General features: G+C 48.8%; 1 protein-coding gene across 3 annotated transcripts in view; it reads left to right on the plus strand.

The window, feature by feature from the left end:
* Positions 1-19,747, plus strand: part of LOC309560002 (integrator complex subunit 6-like) — a 235,695-nt gene that overhangs the window by 127,896 nt on the left and 88,052 nt on the right. For all 3 annotated transcript variants that reach the window (XR_014225488.1, XM_082263486.1, XM_082263485.1), the window contains exon 7: positions 15,405-15,568. Coding sequence is in view for 2 of the 3 variants with exons in the window: in XM_082263486.1 (XP_082119612.1) it covers positions 15,405-15,568 (164 nt within the window). In the remaining variant the exon portion in view is untranslated. The remainder of the gene's footprint in view (positions 1-15,404; positions 15,569-19,747) is intronic.

Here is a 19,747-nt window from a genome sequence, read left to right on the forward strand (position 1 = left end):
TTTGGCTTCCATAGATATCAAGGACCTTTTGGCCTCCATAGATATCAAGAACGCATATTTACACATCTCTACGCTGGACACCAGCTTTTTCTCTGCTTTGCTATAGTAGAGAAGCATTATCAATTTGCGGCGTTACCCTTTGGCCTCCGCTTCCAGGGTCTTTACCAAGTTGCTGGCTCCGATGTTTGCATTACTGCGCCAATGGGGGATTTCGGTACTGGGGTACCTGGACGATCTCCTATTGAGGGCGGACTCTCACTCAGCCCTGTTGAATGACTTGACAATCACTGACCGAACACTGCAAGAGTTTGGTTGGAACATCAATTTCAAAAAATCTACCCTGATACCTTTAATGAGATAGGATTATCTGGGCCTGACTCTGGACTCCGCTTTGGTGAGGGCTTTTCTTCCCCTGAACAAATTGCAAAAAGTGCAGGGGGCAATCCGGTGGTTGTTGGCAAACAATCTGTCCTCTCTGCGGACTTGTATGGGGGCCTTGGGTCTGATGGTACCTTTGAGGCGGTTCAGTTTGCTCAGTTTCGCACGAGAGCTTTACAAAAGGAGATTTTCGTAAAATGGAAAAAGGATCCAAAATCCTTGGATACTTTAATTCTGCTCTCCTGTGGGGGCTTCATGCGTCAGCACTTCGCCAAGGCAAGTCTTTCCTGCTGTTGTATTGGACGGTGGTAACCACAGACACCAGCCTGTTAGGCTGGGGTGGATTGCCTGTGAAAATCTGGGCCCAGGGATCCTGGAGGGTGGAATAGTCCAAGCTGCCGATAAATATCTTGGAGCTCAGTGCGATAACGCTTTGCCTGAGTCACTGGACGGCTCATCTGCAAGGTTGCCCGGTCCGGATTCAATCGGACAGTGCCACGACCGTGGCATACATCAATCATCAAGGGGGCACTAAGAGTGTCTTGGCGGCCCGGGAGGTGGCCGAGATTCTGGATGGGGCGGAGAAGTTTGTCCCGGCTCTTTCTGTTGTACACATCCCAGGTGTGGAGAATTGGCGGACGGATTACCTGAGACGGTGTTGGATCAGGGGGAGTGGTCCATACATCCGGAGGTGTTTCACCTCCTGTGTGTCCGGTGGGGGGACACCCGATGTCGACCTGTTTGCTTCTCGACTCAACAAGAGGTTTCAGAGGTTTGTGGCTAGGTCAAGGGATCCTCTGACTGACGCCACGGACACGCTGGTGGCTGATTGGGGTCAGTATCTGCTGATCTAGGTGTTCCCTCTGCTAAAACTCCTGCCGAAGCTGCTGCTCAGAATAGAGGTGGAAGGGATTCCAGTCATTCTGGTGGCCCCAGACTGGCCTCGCCGGTCTTGGTACGCAGACGTGGTAAGGTTGATCGCCGATGCTCTTTGGAGATTTCCTCTCAGGGAAGATCCGTTGTTTCAGGGGCCGATCTTCCATCCTGCTTTACAGTTGCTGGCTTTAACGACGTGGCTGTTGAAAGCCAGGTATTGAAGGATAGAGGTCTTTCTGACTTTGTGATTCCTACACTATTGAAGGCCCGGAAGTCTACTTCCAAAAAGATCTATCGACGTACATGGAAATCGTACATTTTGTGGTGTGAATCGTTGAAAGTGCACCCTCACTTGTTTTTGTTAGCTAGTGTTTTGACTCTTCTTAAAAAAGGGGTTTGGCTTTTGGCACTATCAAAGGCCAAGTGTCTGCTTTAGCTGTGTTTTTCCAACGTCCTTTAGCTATGCATGCCCTGATTCGCACTTTAATTCAGGGGGGTGCGTCATATGGCGCCTCCGAGGAGATCCCAGTTACCTCCGTGGGACCTGAATTTGGTTTTATCGGTTCTTAAAAATCTCCTTTTGGGAACATCAGGGAAATTCCTTTGCTTACATTATCTCAGGTTGCCTTTTTGGTGGCTGTCACTTCTGCCCGCAGGGTGTCTGAATTGGTGGCTTTGTCTTGCTGTTCACCTTTTCTGGTGGTCCACAGAGATAGTGGTGCTTCGACCTAATCAGTCGTTTCTTCCTAAATTGGTTTCTGATTTCCATTTGAATGAAGACATTGTGCTGCCTTCACTCTGTCCTAAGCCCAAGCATCCCAAGGAAATTGCTTTACGTTCTTTGGATGTGGTTCGGGCAATTCGTTTACCTGGTGGCTACTGAATCTTTCAGGAAATCTGACTCTTTGTCCTTACCGAAGGACCTCATAAAGGAATGACTAAGTCTGCTGCGACTATATCCAGATGGATCAGGCAGACGGTGATTCAGGCTTATTCACTAAAGGGTCCGGTTCCTCCTTTCCCAGTGAAGGCGCATTCTACTAGAGCGCTGAGTGCCTCTTGGGCTTTTCGCCATCAGGCATCAGTAATGCAAGTTTGCAAGGCGACAACTTGGTCATCGGTGCACACGTTCACAAAATTCTTCAAGGTAGATTTCTTGGCATCTTTGGATGCCTCTTTTGGCCGCAAGGTTTTGCAGGCTGCTGTCTAAAGACAACTTTTTTTTCTCTTTTGAGGATGTAGGTTTTTTCTAGGCGAGCTCCAGTTGTTCCTGGTTGAGCTTCTTATTACTTGGTTAGTTAAGTTTAGCCTTGGGAAATTGCATTCTTCTTTGCGTTGTTTTCCCCACCTCTCGACACTGGAGAAAGTGCAGAGAAGGGCAACCAAACTGATAAGAGGCATGGAGGAGCTGAACTATGAAAAAAGATTAGAGGAACTGAATTTATTCTCTCTTGAGAAGAGGAGATTAAGGGGGATATGAGAGGACAAGGTGGCACTCTTTACGTCTAGATGAAAACACATTTCGTCTCCAAATACGGAAAGGTTTCTTCATAAGAGCTGTGAAAATGTGGAATAGACTCCCTCCAGAGGTGGTTCTGGCTAGCTCACTAGATTGCTTTAAAAAAAAGGCCTGGATTCTTTCCTGGGTGTACTTAATAGAAGTGGGTACTAGAAATTTTTTAGGTAAAGTTAATCCAGGGAATATCCGATTGCCTCTCGGGGAATCAGGAAGGAATTTTTTTTTCCCCTGCTGTAGCAAATTGGATCATGCTGTGCTGGGGTTTTTTTTTGCCTTCCTCTGGATCAACTGCGGGTATAGGATTGTGTATATGGGATTGTTTGGGTTTTCAATACTGTTTGTTTTTTTGTTGGTTGAACCAGATGGATTTGTGTCTTTTTTTTTCAATCGAACTATGTAACTATGCTAATACTGCAGCACTTGTTTTTTTCCTTTAAATAAAAGCAGGCTATTTTCCCCTGTATAGATAGTCCCTGCTAGTGTTTTTTCTTATAACCTTTGAATGAACAGTACGGTTCTGTGCCCTCATTTATTTTGCATTTCTGCATCAAAGTGTATACTGGTTGTTTGTAACATGTATATATCTGTGAAAACGCATGAGCGAATGCACTGATGAGTGGGCACAAAAATGCACAATTACAGTATGTGCTCTGTGCACATGCTGTGTCCAGCTGTAATTTGATCGTGATTGCCTGACAAAGCATTTCTGCAAAAACTCAGCTTTATCCTAAACATCTCCTGCTGCCAGTTATTGTCAGCCGGTGGAGATAGGAAGATACACTTGTAAACTGTGACTGAACACTTTGTTGACATTAATTTAGAATCTTGTAACCAAAACCATTCTAGTCACGAAGGTACAAAAAAGTCCAATCCTCTTGAGGGGGTTAACTGGTGTTGAACCCATAAACAATATTGCAGGTTAACAATTCCTAGATGTGGTGGCTGCAATAGATTTATTTATTTATTTTTAATTTTTTTTAGGCCTTTTTTCCTTTTAGTGTCACCTGTCTGTCCAGGCAGTAAGTGTTTTTGTTTTCCCCAACTTAAACAGACAAAACTGTCCAGCAAAAGTGGCAAATAGAGGGTTGAGGCAAACCATTTGACATTAACAGGGGTACTCACAATGGTCAATTCCTATTTATGTAAAAACGTTATTCCAAAAGTGGAAAAAAAAAGTATAAAAAAGATGCATCAGACACCCTGCCAGATAGCGACTCCCTTCTGAGCATATGAAAAAAATATGTGTGTGTGTGTGTGTCCGTCCTGGAATTATAACATGGAATGAATGAAAAGCTACAATAAATTTTATCAGGACATGAATAAAGAAAAAAAAAATTAAAACTAATTAATTAAATGAATTAAACTCAGCCACGGTTTATAGCAGCAGTATTTCCCCCTGGCTGGAGTGTGTATGACATTCAGAGGCTGGAACATCCTGTGTTAATAGCCCCCAGTCTGGTGAACGTCAGCCACGCTGATAAAGTGTTATGGGATCTGATCTGCCATTTTGCGCACTCTGGCTGTGGCTCAGAGTGAGCCGCAACCCTCGTAAGCTAGTGGAGGTGCCCAGAACAAAGGACGCCTCCCATCCGCCCAGCAGATCACATCCCCGCCAGGATGGAGAAACACAGCCAAGCACGCTACCACCAGACTGCGGTCAATAGCGTCTAATAGTGATTTGATCCCATACAATGGTATAAAGAAATATGTATAACAGGAATTGCAACAGAGAAAATGCCAGATTTACAAGAACAAAATAAACAGTAAACAAATATTATATGGACAAGCAAACATACATAGGTCATGTATACAGGTACAGCTATATCTGGGACACCTTTATATAAACAATAACCCCAATAAACAATGGGGAACAAAAAAGGTCACAAAAAAGGTTTGTAAGTCAAGACCCCATTAAGGCCTGGTGGGACAGTGGCACTGAGTCTCTATCCAGAGAGTCTCACGTTGTAAAATTATTTCTCTATCGTTCATTGACGGACGCAGTCTCTGATCTTTATATCAGTAGGTTACACTGCCCCCTACAGGAGTAGGACACTAGGTAGAGAAAAGTTATGGCTACGCCTATGAGCAGTCCTTGGGGGTATACCCTCTCTCCCTGCTATAGGATGTCAGTTGTAATCGGCCTAGTCAGGAATAAGGACCTAGTTCCTTGCTGGGATCTCTGGTCTTGGCAAAAGGTTTTTTTTTTTTTTCTCCAGATTTTTTTTCCCGTGAGATCTACAAGCAACTAAGCCGGATCTGGGCGATGAGCTGGATAATATAGATCCAGTGGTCACCCCAGCCGGCCAGCGAGCGCTCGCAGACCCCAACTCCGCGTTGGGTCGGCTGCGACACGGGGACTGGCCCTGTGGGTTAAACGTCTTGCCAGGTTGCATTCGACCGGGTTTAGGCCCGAGTCGCAGCGTTCATATTGGCCGACAGCCCCCACTTCAGCGGAGAGGGGTTCTGTCAGGAGATGGCGCCCGCCTGTTCCTGGTATAGTGAGTAAATGTTCTCCCTTCTTCCCCTGGCGGATTTTGGTGTGAATGCGGGCCCCTCCCTAGGACAGTCGGACCCTCACAACCCCAGGTTTCCCTCTGTCCTGTCACGCAAAAAAAAAAAAAAAATATTCTCAACTTTTTGCTAACGGGTTCCCCTGGTGCAACATGGACCCTGCAGAACAGGTGTCCCAACCTGACCCCCTCAATGAGGACGCAGGGCCCTCCGGATCCCAGCTATCCATAGGTGCACTTTCATCAGTCCCGGGTGGAGGTGGCCATTAAAGAGCGAGGTGCCAAAAAAACACCCTCCGCCTACCCCTGCCTCACCTGATATGTCAGATTCTGAATATGATTCAGCCACCGCATACGCAGGTCTCCCTGCTGGGTCTACTACCTCGCGCCCTGTCTCCTCTAATAGTGAGGATGAGATCTCTACCTCCGCCACCGTGCAAGAAAAGGCGCTGGTGGACGCACTGGTTGTATCGGTGCGTGAGACCCTAAAAATGGAGGATGCGACTGCGAATGAGGCGCAGGTTACGTTTGTCACTCACAAGCCATTCAGAGCTGCAAAGGTTTTTTCCTTTCCCGCGTATTTTGACAATATGCTCAAGAAAGAATGCGTACCCCTGGGGTGCCTAAGCAGATTGGTAGACGCTACCCCTTTGAGGAGTCTCTTTTAATGAAATGGACTGTGCCAACTATGGTGGACCCTCTTGTCTCAAGACTGATTTAAGCTACCATGATCCCAGTGGAGGATTCCGTGTCCTTTAAGAATCCGGCGGTTAGAAAGGCGGAATCTGTGGCCCGTAACATGTACTCCCTGGCTAAGTTGCTACGTCGTGACCTGGAGGGGAAACCACTCCCCCCCCCCCCCCCCTGCCTTTGCAGAGCTGTTTGACCAGTTGGTGCAGGGGCTGCAAATTGTTTGCGATGCCGCGCTGGATGCTGGTCCCATTTTGGGCGTATACTTTGGCTAAAAGGCTGGTCTGCGGATCAGACCTCAAAGAAGGCCTTGACTGATCTGCCTTTTCAGGAGATCGCCTGTTTGGGGCTACCCTGGATGACATTATCAAAGGTCTCGCATGGGGTAAGAGTACCTTTTCTCCCACAGGCTACCAAGGGTAAGGACCTGCGTCGCAGGCGGGGCCCCTCCTTTTCAGCACATAAGAATTTTTTTGTCCCTCAGGGTCAGTCGATAAGGCAAGGTCCTTCAAGGCCCTCTCAGGTGGTTCCAAGCGACCCTGGTCTGGCAAACAAAAATCAAGTTTCTCCAGACCAGAGGACAAGGCCCCTTCGGCCTGAAGGTGCGCCCTCACCCGTATCTGGGGTGGGGGGACGTCTTTGCCAGGTCCTGGACCTTTGGCTATCCCGGATACAAGACAAATGGGTTCACATACGGTCCGGGTACAAGATCGAGTTTGATCCGTCCCACCGGTAAGGTTCTTCCCTTCCAATGTGAGACTGCCCCAGGATCGCCTACAGGCTCTCTTTGGGGCAGTACAGGACCTAGTACAACAGGGGGTAATAGCTCCGGTTCTGTGTGCGGAACGTTTTCAGGGCTTTCATTCAAACCTGTTTACAGTCCCCTGGAAGGGAAGGCAAGGTGCGTCCAATCCTGGACCTGAAGGCACTGAATTGCTTCATGTGAGTTCAAAAATTCAAGATGGAATCCATTGGCACAGTGGTGGATTCCCTAAATCAGGGGGATTTCCTGGCCTCCATAGACATCAAAGATACCTACCTTTACATCCCAATATGTGCAGGACATCAACGGTTTCTGCGCTTTGCAGTGGGAGAGGATCATTATCAGTTTGTGGCATTACCCTTTGGTCTTTCCTCTGGTCTTCACAAAGGTGTTGGCTCCGGGCCTGGTGCTGTTACGACAGTGGGGAATATCGGTCCTGGGTTACCTGGACGATCTTCTTCTCTGTGCGGAGTCTCCCACGGTGCTGGTGACAAATTTGGAGATCACCATGAGAACTCTGGAGGAGTTTGGGTGAATTCTAAACCTTCAGAAGTCATCCTTGGTCCCTTCCATGAGACTGGACTATCTAGGCCTGACTTTAGACTCCTCCTCAGCCAGGGTGTTTCTTCCTCCGGAAAATTTCCAGACTGCGATTCAGCTGTTGCTGTCCAGCAAATGGTCGTCCCTTCGGACCTGTATGAGAGTTCTGGGACTGATAGTGTCATCCTTTTGAGGCGTTCATCCCTCGCTCAACTCCACACGAGAATCCTCCAGAAGGAAATCCTTCTCAAATGGCACAAGAATCCAAATTCCGTGGACAATCAGAACCAGCTGAGCCAGGTGACCAGGGAGTCCCTGATATGGTGGCTTTGGTCCTTGGCGCTCAAACAAGGAAAATCCTTCCTTCCTTCCTCCTGCCGCACATGAGGCATTTTTTGAGCCGCCTCAGAATCGGATCGCACAGTGGTTCACACTTGTGCGATCCGATTCTGTGCAAACTTGCAGATCGCACTGCGATATGCGATCAAACTGGGGGTGTCGTTAACATTTAATTGACACCCCCTGCGTATCGCATATGGCAGTGTGAACTGCCTCTTGTGCGGATGCGATGCGGGAACAGGCTGTATATTCGCAGCCTTCCCGCATCGCACAAATGTGAACCGAGCCTTATACCAAAAAACTTTTTTTTTTTTTTTTTTTTTTTTTTAATTAAGCTGCTATATACTGTAAATAATATAATAAATGCTTATCTAGATAAAAGAGTTAATATTCTTTATAAGGTGCAATATTATAATAGAAAAATAAGTGAATAAAAACATCCATGTCAGCCATAGATATGAAATAGGGAGCATAGAAAGACCCCCTATATGTGCTATATAGACGTTTTTAATCACTTATTTCTCTGTCGCTCATTGACAGACGTAGTCCTCGTTGATTAATAACAACTCGGGTTATACTGCCCTCTACAGGAGTAGGACTAGACAGGAAAGAAAACATTCTGGCCACACCTTAGGGGCAGTCCCAGAGGGTATATCCTCTCTCCTGCTACAGCAAATCATTTTTTTTTTCTGTCTAGTTAGGAGTAAGGACCTAGATGCCTTGCTAGGATCTTTGGTCCTGGCAGGAATTTTTTCTTAGATTTTTTTAGACAGCTTTTTTTCTCCAGTGTTCCTGTGAGATCTTCAAGCAAGCAAGCTGTAACTGGGCGACGGGCTGGATGTTGAGATCCAGTGGTCGCCCCAGTTCAGCCTACGAGCGCGTGCAGTCCATAGCTCCGCGCTGGGTCGGCCGCGACATAGTCCCACTGGACGGGGACTGACCCTGCGAGTTAAACGTCTTGCCTGAACGCCAATGACCAACAGAGTCACGGCGTCCGTATTGGTCGACAGCCCCCCCACCCCGGTGGAGAGGGGTTCTGTCAGGAGTGGGCGCCCGCCTGGTTCCGGTATGGTGAGTAGTATGTTCCCCCTCCCCCCCTGTCGGGTTTGTGGTGGACGCGGGCCCCTGTCTGGAATGGTAGGATGGGTCTCCCCTCTATCCTATAACAGGTCACAGATCCCCCAATTTGAGTGTGATTTTTTGTGAACAAAAACCAGGAGGCTTGGTTTGGGAGCTGACGATCTAGGTCATTTCAAAACGGTAAGGGTGACTGTAGTCAGTGCCAGTACTATAAGGGGCATTACTATTGAAGTAAAAGGTATCCTACCTGTCAGAGGTGTACACAGGCCGATGCCTAATGGGGAGGTGCCTGAGTCACTGCAGTCCAGATCGCCATTCCTCCAGCAAAGGGTCACTTCGGAAGGACAGAGGGCTGCCTCCCGACGGCCCACGGACCGCATGCGGCCTGCCAGGGTCCTGCGCCGCCGGCCAGGCTTATCACCATTCAGGGTGAAGGTTGTGGGGCCGAGATACTCCCGCAGGCCGCTGCTAGCGCCGCTATCCGATACAGGCCGCCGCCATTGTCTTACAGATCGCACGAGGCCGCCATATTGGCGTAGCCTCGTGTCTCCAGCATGGGGGCGGCCATGTTTGAGGTGACCAAACACCTCGAGGAGCTATGGGGAGGCGCCGGAAGACGTGTAAAGGGGCAGAGCCGCCTCCTTTTACCCGGCGTAGCCTCGTGTCTCCAGCATGGGGGCGGCCATGTTTGAGGTGACCAAACACCTCGAGGAGCTAAGGGGAGGCGCCGGAAGGCGTGCAAAGGGGCGGAGCCGCCTCCTTTTACATGGGAAAGCCAGCCAAAGACTTCCTGTCTGTAATAGACAGTGCTGGAACAGGTTGTATTGAAACTTCTGAGCATCAAGTGGTGAGCCTTGGGGTCTCTCTCTCTCGCTCTGTAGGGGTCCCTAAGCAGGTAACACTGAGTGGCGCTGGGGGTCTAAAGAAAAAAAAAAAGTTTTTATTTTTTTTTTGGCAAATTAATTTTTTCCGGCAAGTGTCTGGAATAATCATGGACCCTGCCACACAGGTACCCCCACCTGTTTCCCTCGAGGTGGCCGCAGGACCCTCCAGTTCACAGAGTATGGATGCATTCACAGCAGTTTTGGAGTCTTTGGTGTCTCGGGTGGAGACGGCCTGTCAGGGACGGGGGTCAAGAAAGCGACCCCCGCCTACCCCTATGTCATCTGATACTTCAGATTCAGATTCTGAGATGGTCATTGCAGCTGCAGGTCCCTCTGCAGGGGCTGTTGTCTCAGTTAAAGTTCCCTCAGACAGTGAGGAGGACGTTCCTGCCTCCGCCATAGCACAAGAAGAAGCATTGGTGGACGCACTAGTTGTGGCGGTCCGGGAAACCTTAAGACTTGAGGTTTTACCGGCAGAGGCAACTGAGATGGAAATTCCCTTTGGTACTAGTAAACCTACCAAGACGGCGAAGGTTTTTCCCTTACCCAAATGTTTTGGTAATAAGATTAAAGAGGAATGGGATCATTCAAAACGTACCTTTGCTGTTTCCAAGCGCATTGCTAGACGCTATCCGTTTGAGGAATCCCTCATTAAGAAATGGACGGTACCACCAGTGGTGGATCCACCTATTTCCAGACTGAATAAAGCCACTGTTATCCCATTGGAGGACGCTCCATCCTTTAAGGATCCGGTGGATCGGAAGATGGAAGCGGAGTCCCGCACTATTTTTTCCCTGATAGGGTCAGCCTTTAGACCAGTGATTGTCATTGGTTTAGTTTCACAGACATTAACGGAATGGGCAAGATTGGTACGCCATGACCTAAAGGGGAAAGGTATCCCCCAGGCAGCATCTGATTTGATGGAACAGATTATACAAGGACTGCAGTTCGTCTGTGACGCAGCCCTGGATGCCAGCCCCTTGTTAGGGCATGCATCTATGTCAGCGGTAATCCTCAGACGTGTGCTGTGGTTAAAATGCTGGTCAGCGGATCTAGGTTCCAAAAAAGCCTTGGCGAATCTCCCCTTTCAGGGGAATCGCCTATTTGGGGCCACCCTAGATGAGATCATTAAGGATGTCACTGGGGGCAAGAGCACTTTTTTGCCGCAGGCTGCTAAAGCTAAAGGACCTCGTAACAAGCGTGGACCTTTCTTTGCCGCTCATAAAGGGTTCATTCGCTCCACTGGGGCGAGCGGGAAAGGCAAAGCCCCTCTAGGAGGGTTCAAGAGGCGCTGGTCGGGCAAACAAAAGGCCGACTCAGCCAAACCTGAAGTTAAGGCTAATACAGCCTGAAGGTGCGCCCCCACCCGACTTGAGGGTGGGGGGACATCTTCACCGGCATTCAGAGCTAGAGCCTTCCTGAATCTCGGACTAAGGGGTTCAGGAGATCATACGATCAGGACACAAGATCGAGTATCGATCACTGCTACCGGTGCGATTCTTCCCTTCCAACATTTAGGTGCTACAGGGAGCGGTAGTTACCGTTCCCTGAACAGATCATTTTCTTTACCTTTTCCAAAGATTAGTCTCAGTTCCCTACAGGAATCGGATCCGGTTGAGCAAACAGACCAAGGAGCCTCTAGTCTGGTGACTTCGGTCTCTAATGCTCAACCAGGAGAAATCATCACTCCTGATAAGAATCAAGTTTCTGATAAATATGTGGGAACAGAGAGCGATCAGACTTTGTCTGATTGCCTGGACCAAGCAGCTCTAGGGCAGCCTGGTTCGGATCCAGTCAGACAATATCAGGGTGATGACTTAGGTCGATCACCAAGGATTTCACCATCTGTGTCTTCATCAGAGCATTCCGGAGGTGGATCTGTTGGCATATCGGCTCAACAGGAAGGCGCGGAGGTTGGTAACGCGCGGCCGCGTTCCTCTAGCGGACGCAGCAGACGCGCTGAACGGCCTACAAAGGCAGTATCAGCTACTATACGTCTTCCCCCCCCCCCCCCCCCCCTCTCAAGTTGCTGCTGAGATTTCTCCGCAGGATAGAGATGGAGGGAACTCCAGTTATCCTGGAAATTCGAGGCTAGCCTCGTCAGGCCGGTCAGGCCGACTTGGACATGCTAGTCGCGAACGCTCCTTGGAGACCTCCTCTCAGGGAGGATCTGTGGTCTCAAGGACCGATCTTCCATCGTGCTTTACAGTCGCTGGTTTTAATGGCCTGGCCATTGAGACCCAGGTACTGAAGGGCAGAGGGTTGTCAGCTTCAGTTATTCCTACTCTAATTAAAGCAAGGAAAGCGACTTCCAGCAAAGTCGATTATCGCACATGGAAGACTTATATTGCGTGGTGTGAATCTTTGGGATTTCCCCCACGTACCTATTCGGTGACCCGAATCTTGGCTTTTCTGCAAAAGGGGGTTGAGCAGAAACTATCCTTAAGCACCATCAAGGGTCAGGTGTCAGCATTAGCAATCTTCTTTCAGAAGCCTTTGGCTATTCATTTCCTGGTGCGGAATTTCATCCAGGGGGTGCGGTACTTGGCTCCGCCAGGGATCTTAATTTGGTTTTGTCGGTTCTGCAGAAACCTCCCTTTGAAAATATCAGGGAGATTCCCTTGCTTACATTATCTCAGAAGGTGGCCTTCTTGGTGGCTATCACTTCTGCACGCAGGGTGTCAGAACTGGCTGCATTATCATGCCATTCCCCATATCTAGTGGTTCATAGGGATAAGGTAGTTCTTCATCCGAAGCCATCCTTTCTTCCTAAGGTGGTTTCAGACTTTCATCTGAATGAAGATATTGTGCTACCTTCCTTGTGTCCTCAGCCCAATCATCCTCGGGAATATGCGTTGCATTCCTTGGATGTGGTTCGGGCAATCAGGGTATACCTGAAGGCTACGGAAACGTTCCGTAAGACGGATTCACTTTTTGTGATCACGGATGGCCCCAGAAAGGGGTTGCCTGCATCTGCCACGACTATCTCCAAATGGATTAGACAGACGGTGGTACAGACTTATTCTATTAAGGGTCGGAATCCTCCGTTCCCTGTTAAGGCGCACTCCACTCGAGCGCTCAGTACTTCCTGGGCCTACCGCCATCACGCGTCAGTGGTCCAGGTGTGCAAGGCGGCCACCTGGTCGTCGGTACATACCTTTACGAAATTTTATAAAGTTGATGTGATGGCATCGGCGGATGCCTCATTTGGCCGCAAGGTTTGCAGGCCGCAATTTGAGGAGACCGGTGGTCTACCTCGAGGGTTTTTTTCCGTTGGAATTTCAGTTGAGTCTCATCGTGTGATTGATGAGCCTTTAAAACTTCTAGTTGGCACCGGTTGGGCCTTCTAGATTGGATTTTGATTTCCATTTTCCCACCCCTCATTTGTGGTACTGCTTTGGGACGTCCCGAGTTGTTATTAATCAACGAGGACTACGTCTGTCAATGAGCGACAGAGAAAAATGGATTTTTGTAAAATCTTACCGTAAAATCCTTTTCTCTTAAGCTCATTGACAGACGTAGTACCCGCCCCTCTGTTTTTGAGTTGGGTTGGGTTAAATTCTCTAAACACTGCTTTGTGACATAACTGATTTGCTGTAGCAGGAGAGAGAGGATATACCCTCTGGGACTGCCCCTAAGGTGTGGCCAGAATGTTTTCTTTCCTGTCTAGTCCTACTCCTGTAGAGGGCAGTATAACCCGAGTTGTTATTAATCAACGAGGACTACGTCTGTCAATGAGCTTAAGAGAAAAGGATTTTACGGTAAGATTTTGCAAAAATCCATTTTTTTCTATTATAATATTTCACTTTATAAGGAATATTAACTCTTTTATCTGGAGAAGCTTTTATTATATTTTTTGGCGGGCTGCATTGCATGGACAGTAACAGGACACTGTAGCACTAAGCTCGACACTCACGTTCTGCTGCTTCTGTCCTCTTTTCCTCCCTCACCTCGATCTGACTCACTGACTCCTTCACTGACATCAGCAAGAGGGCGGAGAGGAAAGGCAGAGAGGAAAGGAGGAGGGAGGGGGAGGTCACGGAAGTGCCGAGCTGTGAGAGAGACAGTGAATGCAGCCGTCGGCTTCACAGAGGAGACAGAGCTCGCTGACAGGCGGGGAAAGTTCAGAAAGCAGCACAACTAATCGACGGAGCAACTAATCGATAATGACAATCGTTGAAAACAATTGTAATTATCGATTATTGTCGATTTAGTCGATTAGTTGTTTCAGCCCTACATTTGGTAACCTAAAGGTGGTACCTTCCAAAACCCAGAGGCAGCGGGGGCACTGACCACAACGTCCAGTCCCCCGGCTGCTCAGTGATGGGCCATGCTCTTCCACATAGTGGCTGCTGGTCAATCGGTACCTAAGGGATGTAGCTCAATGGGAAACAATTCAGGGGTGGCTCTGATGTATTTACTAATGATATGATGGTCTGTTAGAAGATGCCAGTGATTACAGAGAACAGTGCGAAGTTGGTGATGTTGGGCAGAGAACTTAGTGATTTTATAAATTAGTCATTATAGTTCCACCTGGACCCTTCATGATCATGAGATCAAGGAAGGGAATCTGGCTACTGAAGCTAAAAGTAAATTGCAAATTAAAGTAGTTCAAATTGAGCGGTAGAACAAATTCAATAAGAGTATGTTGAGGACCAGTCCAGACCAGGAATAGGTCATCAATATACCTCTTCCAAAGAAGTACATGGTCTGGAAAGACATTCAGACACGGAGATATGACCCCCCCCCCCCCCAATTTCTCCCCTCATTGACTGACTGACTTTGTTTGACAGCAGCGGGAGCCAATGGCGCCGCTGCTGTGTCTCAGCCAATCAGGAGGGAGAGTCTCGGGACAGCCAAGGCATTCATGGACATCGCTGGATAGAGAAGGGGTCAGATGAATATTAGGTGGGGCTGAGGGGAGGCTGCTACACACAGAAGGCTTTTTATCTTAATGCATAGAATGCATTAAGATAAAAAACCTTCTGACTTTACAACCACTTTAACAAAGGCCAAAAAAAAAAGCATACACCACATTAAGGATTGCTAAACGGCAATATATAATAAATAATTGTTCTGAGGTTTATTACTGATTTAAGACTTCCAGAAATGCACCATTCTTTAGTTGCATGCAAAACAGCAAGTCATTTTTATATGCATAGTATTTTGATCCCTAGCAAATCTGTAAACTTTTTACTGCCGGTGTTCCGTGAGAATTACCTACCCGTGAGAAAAACCTACCCTCGTCACTTCCGGTTGCACGGCAGTGTGTTTAATGCGGCGGTTAAATTAAAACAGCTGGCCTGCAATACGAGTGATCACCGTTCTTGTCCCGGTCACTTCCCTGCTCTCGGCTACTAAATATAAAAGCGGCGGCGGCTGTATGAAAAGATAAATCACGGAGCCGCCAGCCGCTTTTATATTTACTAGCTAAGATCAGGGAAGTGACCGGCACAGGAGCGGAGATGACTCATAGTGCAGCACAGCTATTTTATGTCACCGCCACGTCGGTAGGTTTTTTTAACGGACACCGAGATCGTTTCAGACTAGTGCGCATGCGCACTAGTCTGATCCTCAGCTCTTCCATTAGGTATCCGGGGCTGTGAGCATGCGCACTGCTTCGCTGCTCAGCTGTTCCTGGCCGGAAGTGACGAGGGGTAGGTTTTTCTCACGGGGTAGGTAATTCTCACGTTACACCGTAAGCAAATATGTGCCTAAACCTAACTTTAGAACTTGTTGCCATATTCAACTCAAAAACAAAAAAAATTGTTGCCGCCTTTAATAAGATTGGCCAAAATAATTTTTTACCCTTTTCCTTTTTGTAGATGGACCGACAGATTCCCTCAGGCCAGGTAATTCTTTTGCCCCACAAGCCTGGCATAGCTGTCACAAACTTATCTACGTGCGACCTAATCCAAAAACAGGTGTTCCCGTTGGTCACTGGCCAATTCCTGAGTCCTTCTGGCCTGACCAGAACTCACCAACGCTGGTAAGTTCATATTCTGGATGCAAGTAAAAGTTTACTGTGGACTGGGTGTGTTCCAGCATTGCTTACTTAAGCATTTGCTTGCCAAGCTATTATACAAGTGCAAGTGATGCCAGCAGTTTTTAAGAGAACAAGTATTATGTTGCATTGCAGGCTGTCTCCAGAAGGTGATGTGGCTTACCAACTGCACCTTGGACATGTGCCTATTAATTTTGTGTGCACACTATTGCCCACTGTCAGTGAAACAATCCCAAAACTTAGAGGCATCTGTAGATGACTGTTATTACACACCAGAGGTTGAACTGCTTAAGATATCATCACATCTAAAGAAGCACTGTCATCACTGATGCGTGTATCATAACAGTATTTCTGTTAGAAATGTTTTTTCTCTCTTAGTCATTGATAGACACGGCTCTTCATCTTCATGGGGTTATGCTGCCCCCTACAGGAGTAGGACACTAGGCAAAGAAAAAAGGTTAAGCACGCCTATGGGCCAGTCCCTGGGGGTATACTCCCACTTCCTGCTATAGATATTCAGTTTTTTTTTCTGCCTTGTCAGGAGTAAGGACCTAGTTCCTCGCTGGGATCTCTAGTCCTGGCAATTATTTTTCTTTTGAATTGAATTTTTTAATTTTATTATTTTGTTCCTGTTAGAATCTACAATCAAGTGATGGATTGGACGATGAACAGGATCATCTTGATCCTTAGGGTCCCCCCAGTCCGGCCAGAAAACGTGTGCAGACCCAAGCTCAGCGCTAGGTCAGCCACGACATAGCCCCACTGGACGGAGGCCTGCCAGTTAAATGTCTCATGAGGGCGCATACGAACTGGCCTGAGTCGCAGGGTTTCCTCCTGGCCGACAGCACCCACAATTACGTTCGAGTGGTGCCCACCCAGTTTCTGGTGTGGTAAGTAGCTGTCTCCCATCTACCGCTGGACGTGGGCCCTTCCCTGGGATGGTTGTCCCCCCCGGGCTCCCCTCCCTCCCAGTTTGTGTCGTTTCCCCACCCCCCGTCCTGGTGGTCTATTTCGACCTGTGCCCCCCATCTGCACACACACACACACACCCCCTCCCACTGGGGCGGATGTACCGTTTAAGGTTGAATGGGGTGAAGCGTGCCGCCGGCGACCGAACAATTGCTTCTCATGTGGGGGATGGGCCTGGTGGGGGCGCCTGCCAGGGTCCCCCTCCCGTTTTCAAATAGTTTTTTTTTTCTGGCTCTTGCACCTCAGGAGCCACGTGTGGCCACCATTTTTCTGTAGTCTTGTGTGCTACAGATCGGCGACCATGTTTGTGTAGCCTCGGCAGCCATATTTTTGGAGTCGGATGGGCGGTGATTCAGCGGTAGGAGCGCTCCTCTGCTTCAATTGCTGATACAGGGAGATTCTTCTTCCTGATCGCCGCATGGTGTGCAGATAGTTCGGGCTGTAAAGTGCCAGACTGGTGGTGGTGACTGCCTTGTGGGGTTTTCTCTTCCTCTTTCTGCTATTGCAGCGGTAGTTCCCGTTCTGGACCTTGTTGTGCCGACAGCGTGGCGGGGTAACCCATGCAGTATTTTACACCTTTTTTGTGTAGGTTCCCCTCTCCAGTCATGGAGTCCCTGAAGCATGGTTCACCACCTGATCCCCTCGCAGAGGCTGTCGGGCCATCTGGAGCCCCACAACTGACTACACTGATGGCGGTCCTGGAGTCCTTGGTGTCCCAAAGTGGATTTGGTCCTGGGCAAACGAGCTAGCAAAAAGCGTCCCCGCCTTCACCTGTTTCTTCTGTCTCATCAGATCCAGAGTCCGATCCAGCTGCTAATGATGGGATTTACCCTTCTGGGTCTGCATCCACGCACCCTGCGGGCTCAAATAGTGAGAATGATCCCTCTGTTCCCATAGCAGCGCATGAAAAGGCGCTAGTGGATACACTGATTTTATCGGTGCGGGAGAACCTTACATATGGAAGATGCAACCAATGCAGCATCAGCGGCGCGGGTCACCTTTGGCACCCACAGGTCCTGAAAAGCTGTGAGGGTGTTCCTCTTTCCCACCTTCTTTGCATATTTTGTCTCAAAACTGTGGTGGTGTCTCAAAACACTGGGGGTGTCCCAAACGCTCCTTTGCAATGTGGTACTCTTATGAGGAGTCCCTCCTTAAAAAATGGATGGTACCTCCTGTATTGGACTCCCCGGTTTCCAGGTTGAATAAAGCCCCTGTAATCCCGGTTGAAGAGTCCCTGGCCTTCTCTGATCCGGCTGATAGGAGGTCGGAGGCCTTGACCTTCCATATGTTCACTGTGGCTGGGTCGGCTCTTAGGCTGGTGTTTACCATCACCCTGGTGTCACGCTTTGACTGAATGGGCCAAAATTCTACGCCGGGATCTGAAGGAGAAGCTGCTTTGCGGAGCTGGCGGATCAGTTGGTCCAAGGGCTACAGTTTGTGACGCCTCTTTGGATGCCGCTTCCCTGATTTCTATATGGTCTGTCTCAGCAGTGGTCCTGTGTTCTATTATCTGGCTGAAATGCTGGTCCCGTAGACTAATAAGGCCTTGTCCAATCTTCCATTTGTGGGGGATCGCCTGTTTTTAGCTTCTTCAAAGGCCTCAAGGGGGGGAAGAGTACTCTTCTTCTTTAGGCTTCCAAGGGTAAGGAGTCCCGTCGCAGATGGGGACCTTCCTTTTCAGCTCACAAGCGGCCTTTTCATCCCTTGGTCTCAAGACAAGGGATCGAAACCCTTCAGGGCCTCCAGTGGGGGTTCTAAGAAGTCTTGGTCGGGCAAACCACGAGCAGGTTCTGCCAGACCTGCGGACAAAAGGTCCTCTGCATGAAGGGGCACCCTTACCCATATCTGGGGTGTGGGGACGTCTTCATTGTTTTCTGGAGCCATAGACCTCCCTAATCCAGGACAAGTGGGTCCACTACGTCATTCGCTACGGCTACAAGATCGAGTTTCGATAGTACCCTCCGTAAACGTTCTTCCCTTCCAACCTGTACTTATCCCCAGATCGCTTAATGCAGTGTTTCTCAACTCCGGTCCTCGGGGCACACTAACAGGCCAGATTTTAAGTATTACTTTGGGGAGATGCAGACTAGAATACTGCAATCACTGAGCAGCAAATTATATCACCTGTGATTTATTTCAGTTTTCTTGCAAACCTGGCCTGTTAGTGTGCCCAGAGGACCGGAGTTGAGAAACACTGGCTTAATGGATCTCTATGGGGCAGTGCAAGACTTGCTACTTTTAAAGGGTGATTGTTCCGGTTCCGACTTCGGAACGTTTTTAAGGTTTTTACTCAAACCTGTTTACGGTTCCCAGGAAGGAGGGCAGGGTGCATCCAATTCTGGACTTCAAGGCACTAAACTGCTTTATGCAGGTACAGAAGTTTTGAATGGAATCCATTTGCACAGTGGTTGCGGTCTCTACATCAGGGGAATTTTCTCGCCTCAATCGACATCAAGGACGCCTACCTTTATATCCCCATATGTGTCGCCCATCAGCCCTTCCTCCGCTTTGCAGTGGGCGAGGAGCATTATCAATTTGTGGCATTACCCTTTGGTCTCGTTTCCGCTCCTCGGGTCTCACAAATGTGTTGACCCCGGTTCTAGCATTACTGCATCAACGGGGGATCGCGATACTGGGGCACCTGGACAATCTGCTTTTGTGTGCGAGCAGAGTCATTGACTGCTCTGTTGGACAACTTGGAGATTACTCTGCAAACGCTGAGGGAGTTGTATTTGATTCTGAATCTTCAGAAGTCTGCTCTGAATTCCGTTCATGAGCCTGGGCTATCTGGGTCTGACTTTGGACTCCGCTACGGCCAGAGTGTTTCTGTTCTGTTCTGTTCTGTTGTCCAGCAGACAGTCGTCTCTGCGGGCTTGCATGCGGGTGCTTGCCCTGATGGTGTCTACCTTCGAGGCGGTTCTGTTTGCACAGTTCCACACGAGATCTCTGTGAAAGGGAACAAGGATCCTCAGTCTCTAGACAATGTGATCCTGTTGGGCCGGAATACGAGGGGATCCTTGGTTTGGTGGGTTCTTTCTCCGGCACTTCGTCAGGGAAAATCAGTTCTTCCTCTGTACTGGACGGATGTTACCACGGATGCCAGCCTATCCGGATGGGGAAGCGTCCTCTGCACAGTCTGTGCTCAGGGGGTGGCTACCGATCAATGTACTGGAGCTCCGAGCAATCAGACTTTGT

This window comes from Pelophylax lessonae (assembly GCF_965119305.1).
Source record: "Pelophylax lessonae genome assembly, chromosome: 7".
Classification (NCBI taxonomy): domain Eukaryota; kingdom Metazoa; phylum Chordata; class Amphibia; order Anura; family Ranidae; genus Pelophylax; species Pelophylax lessonae.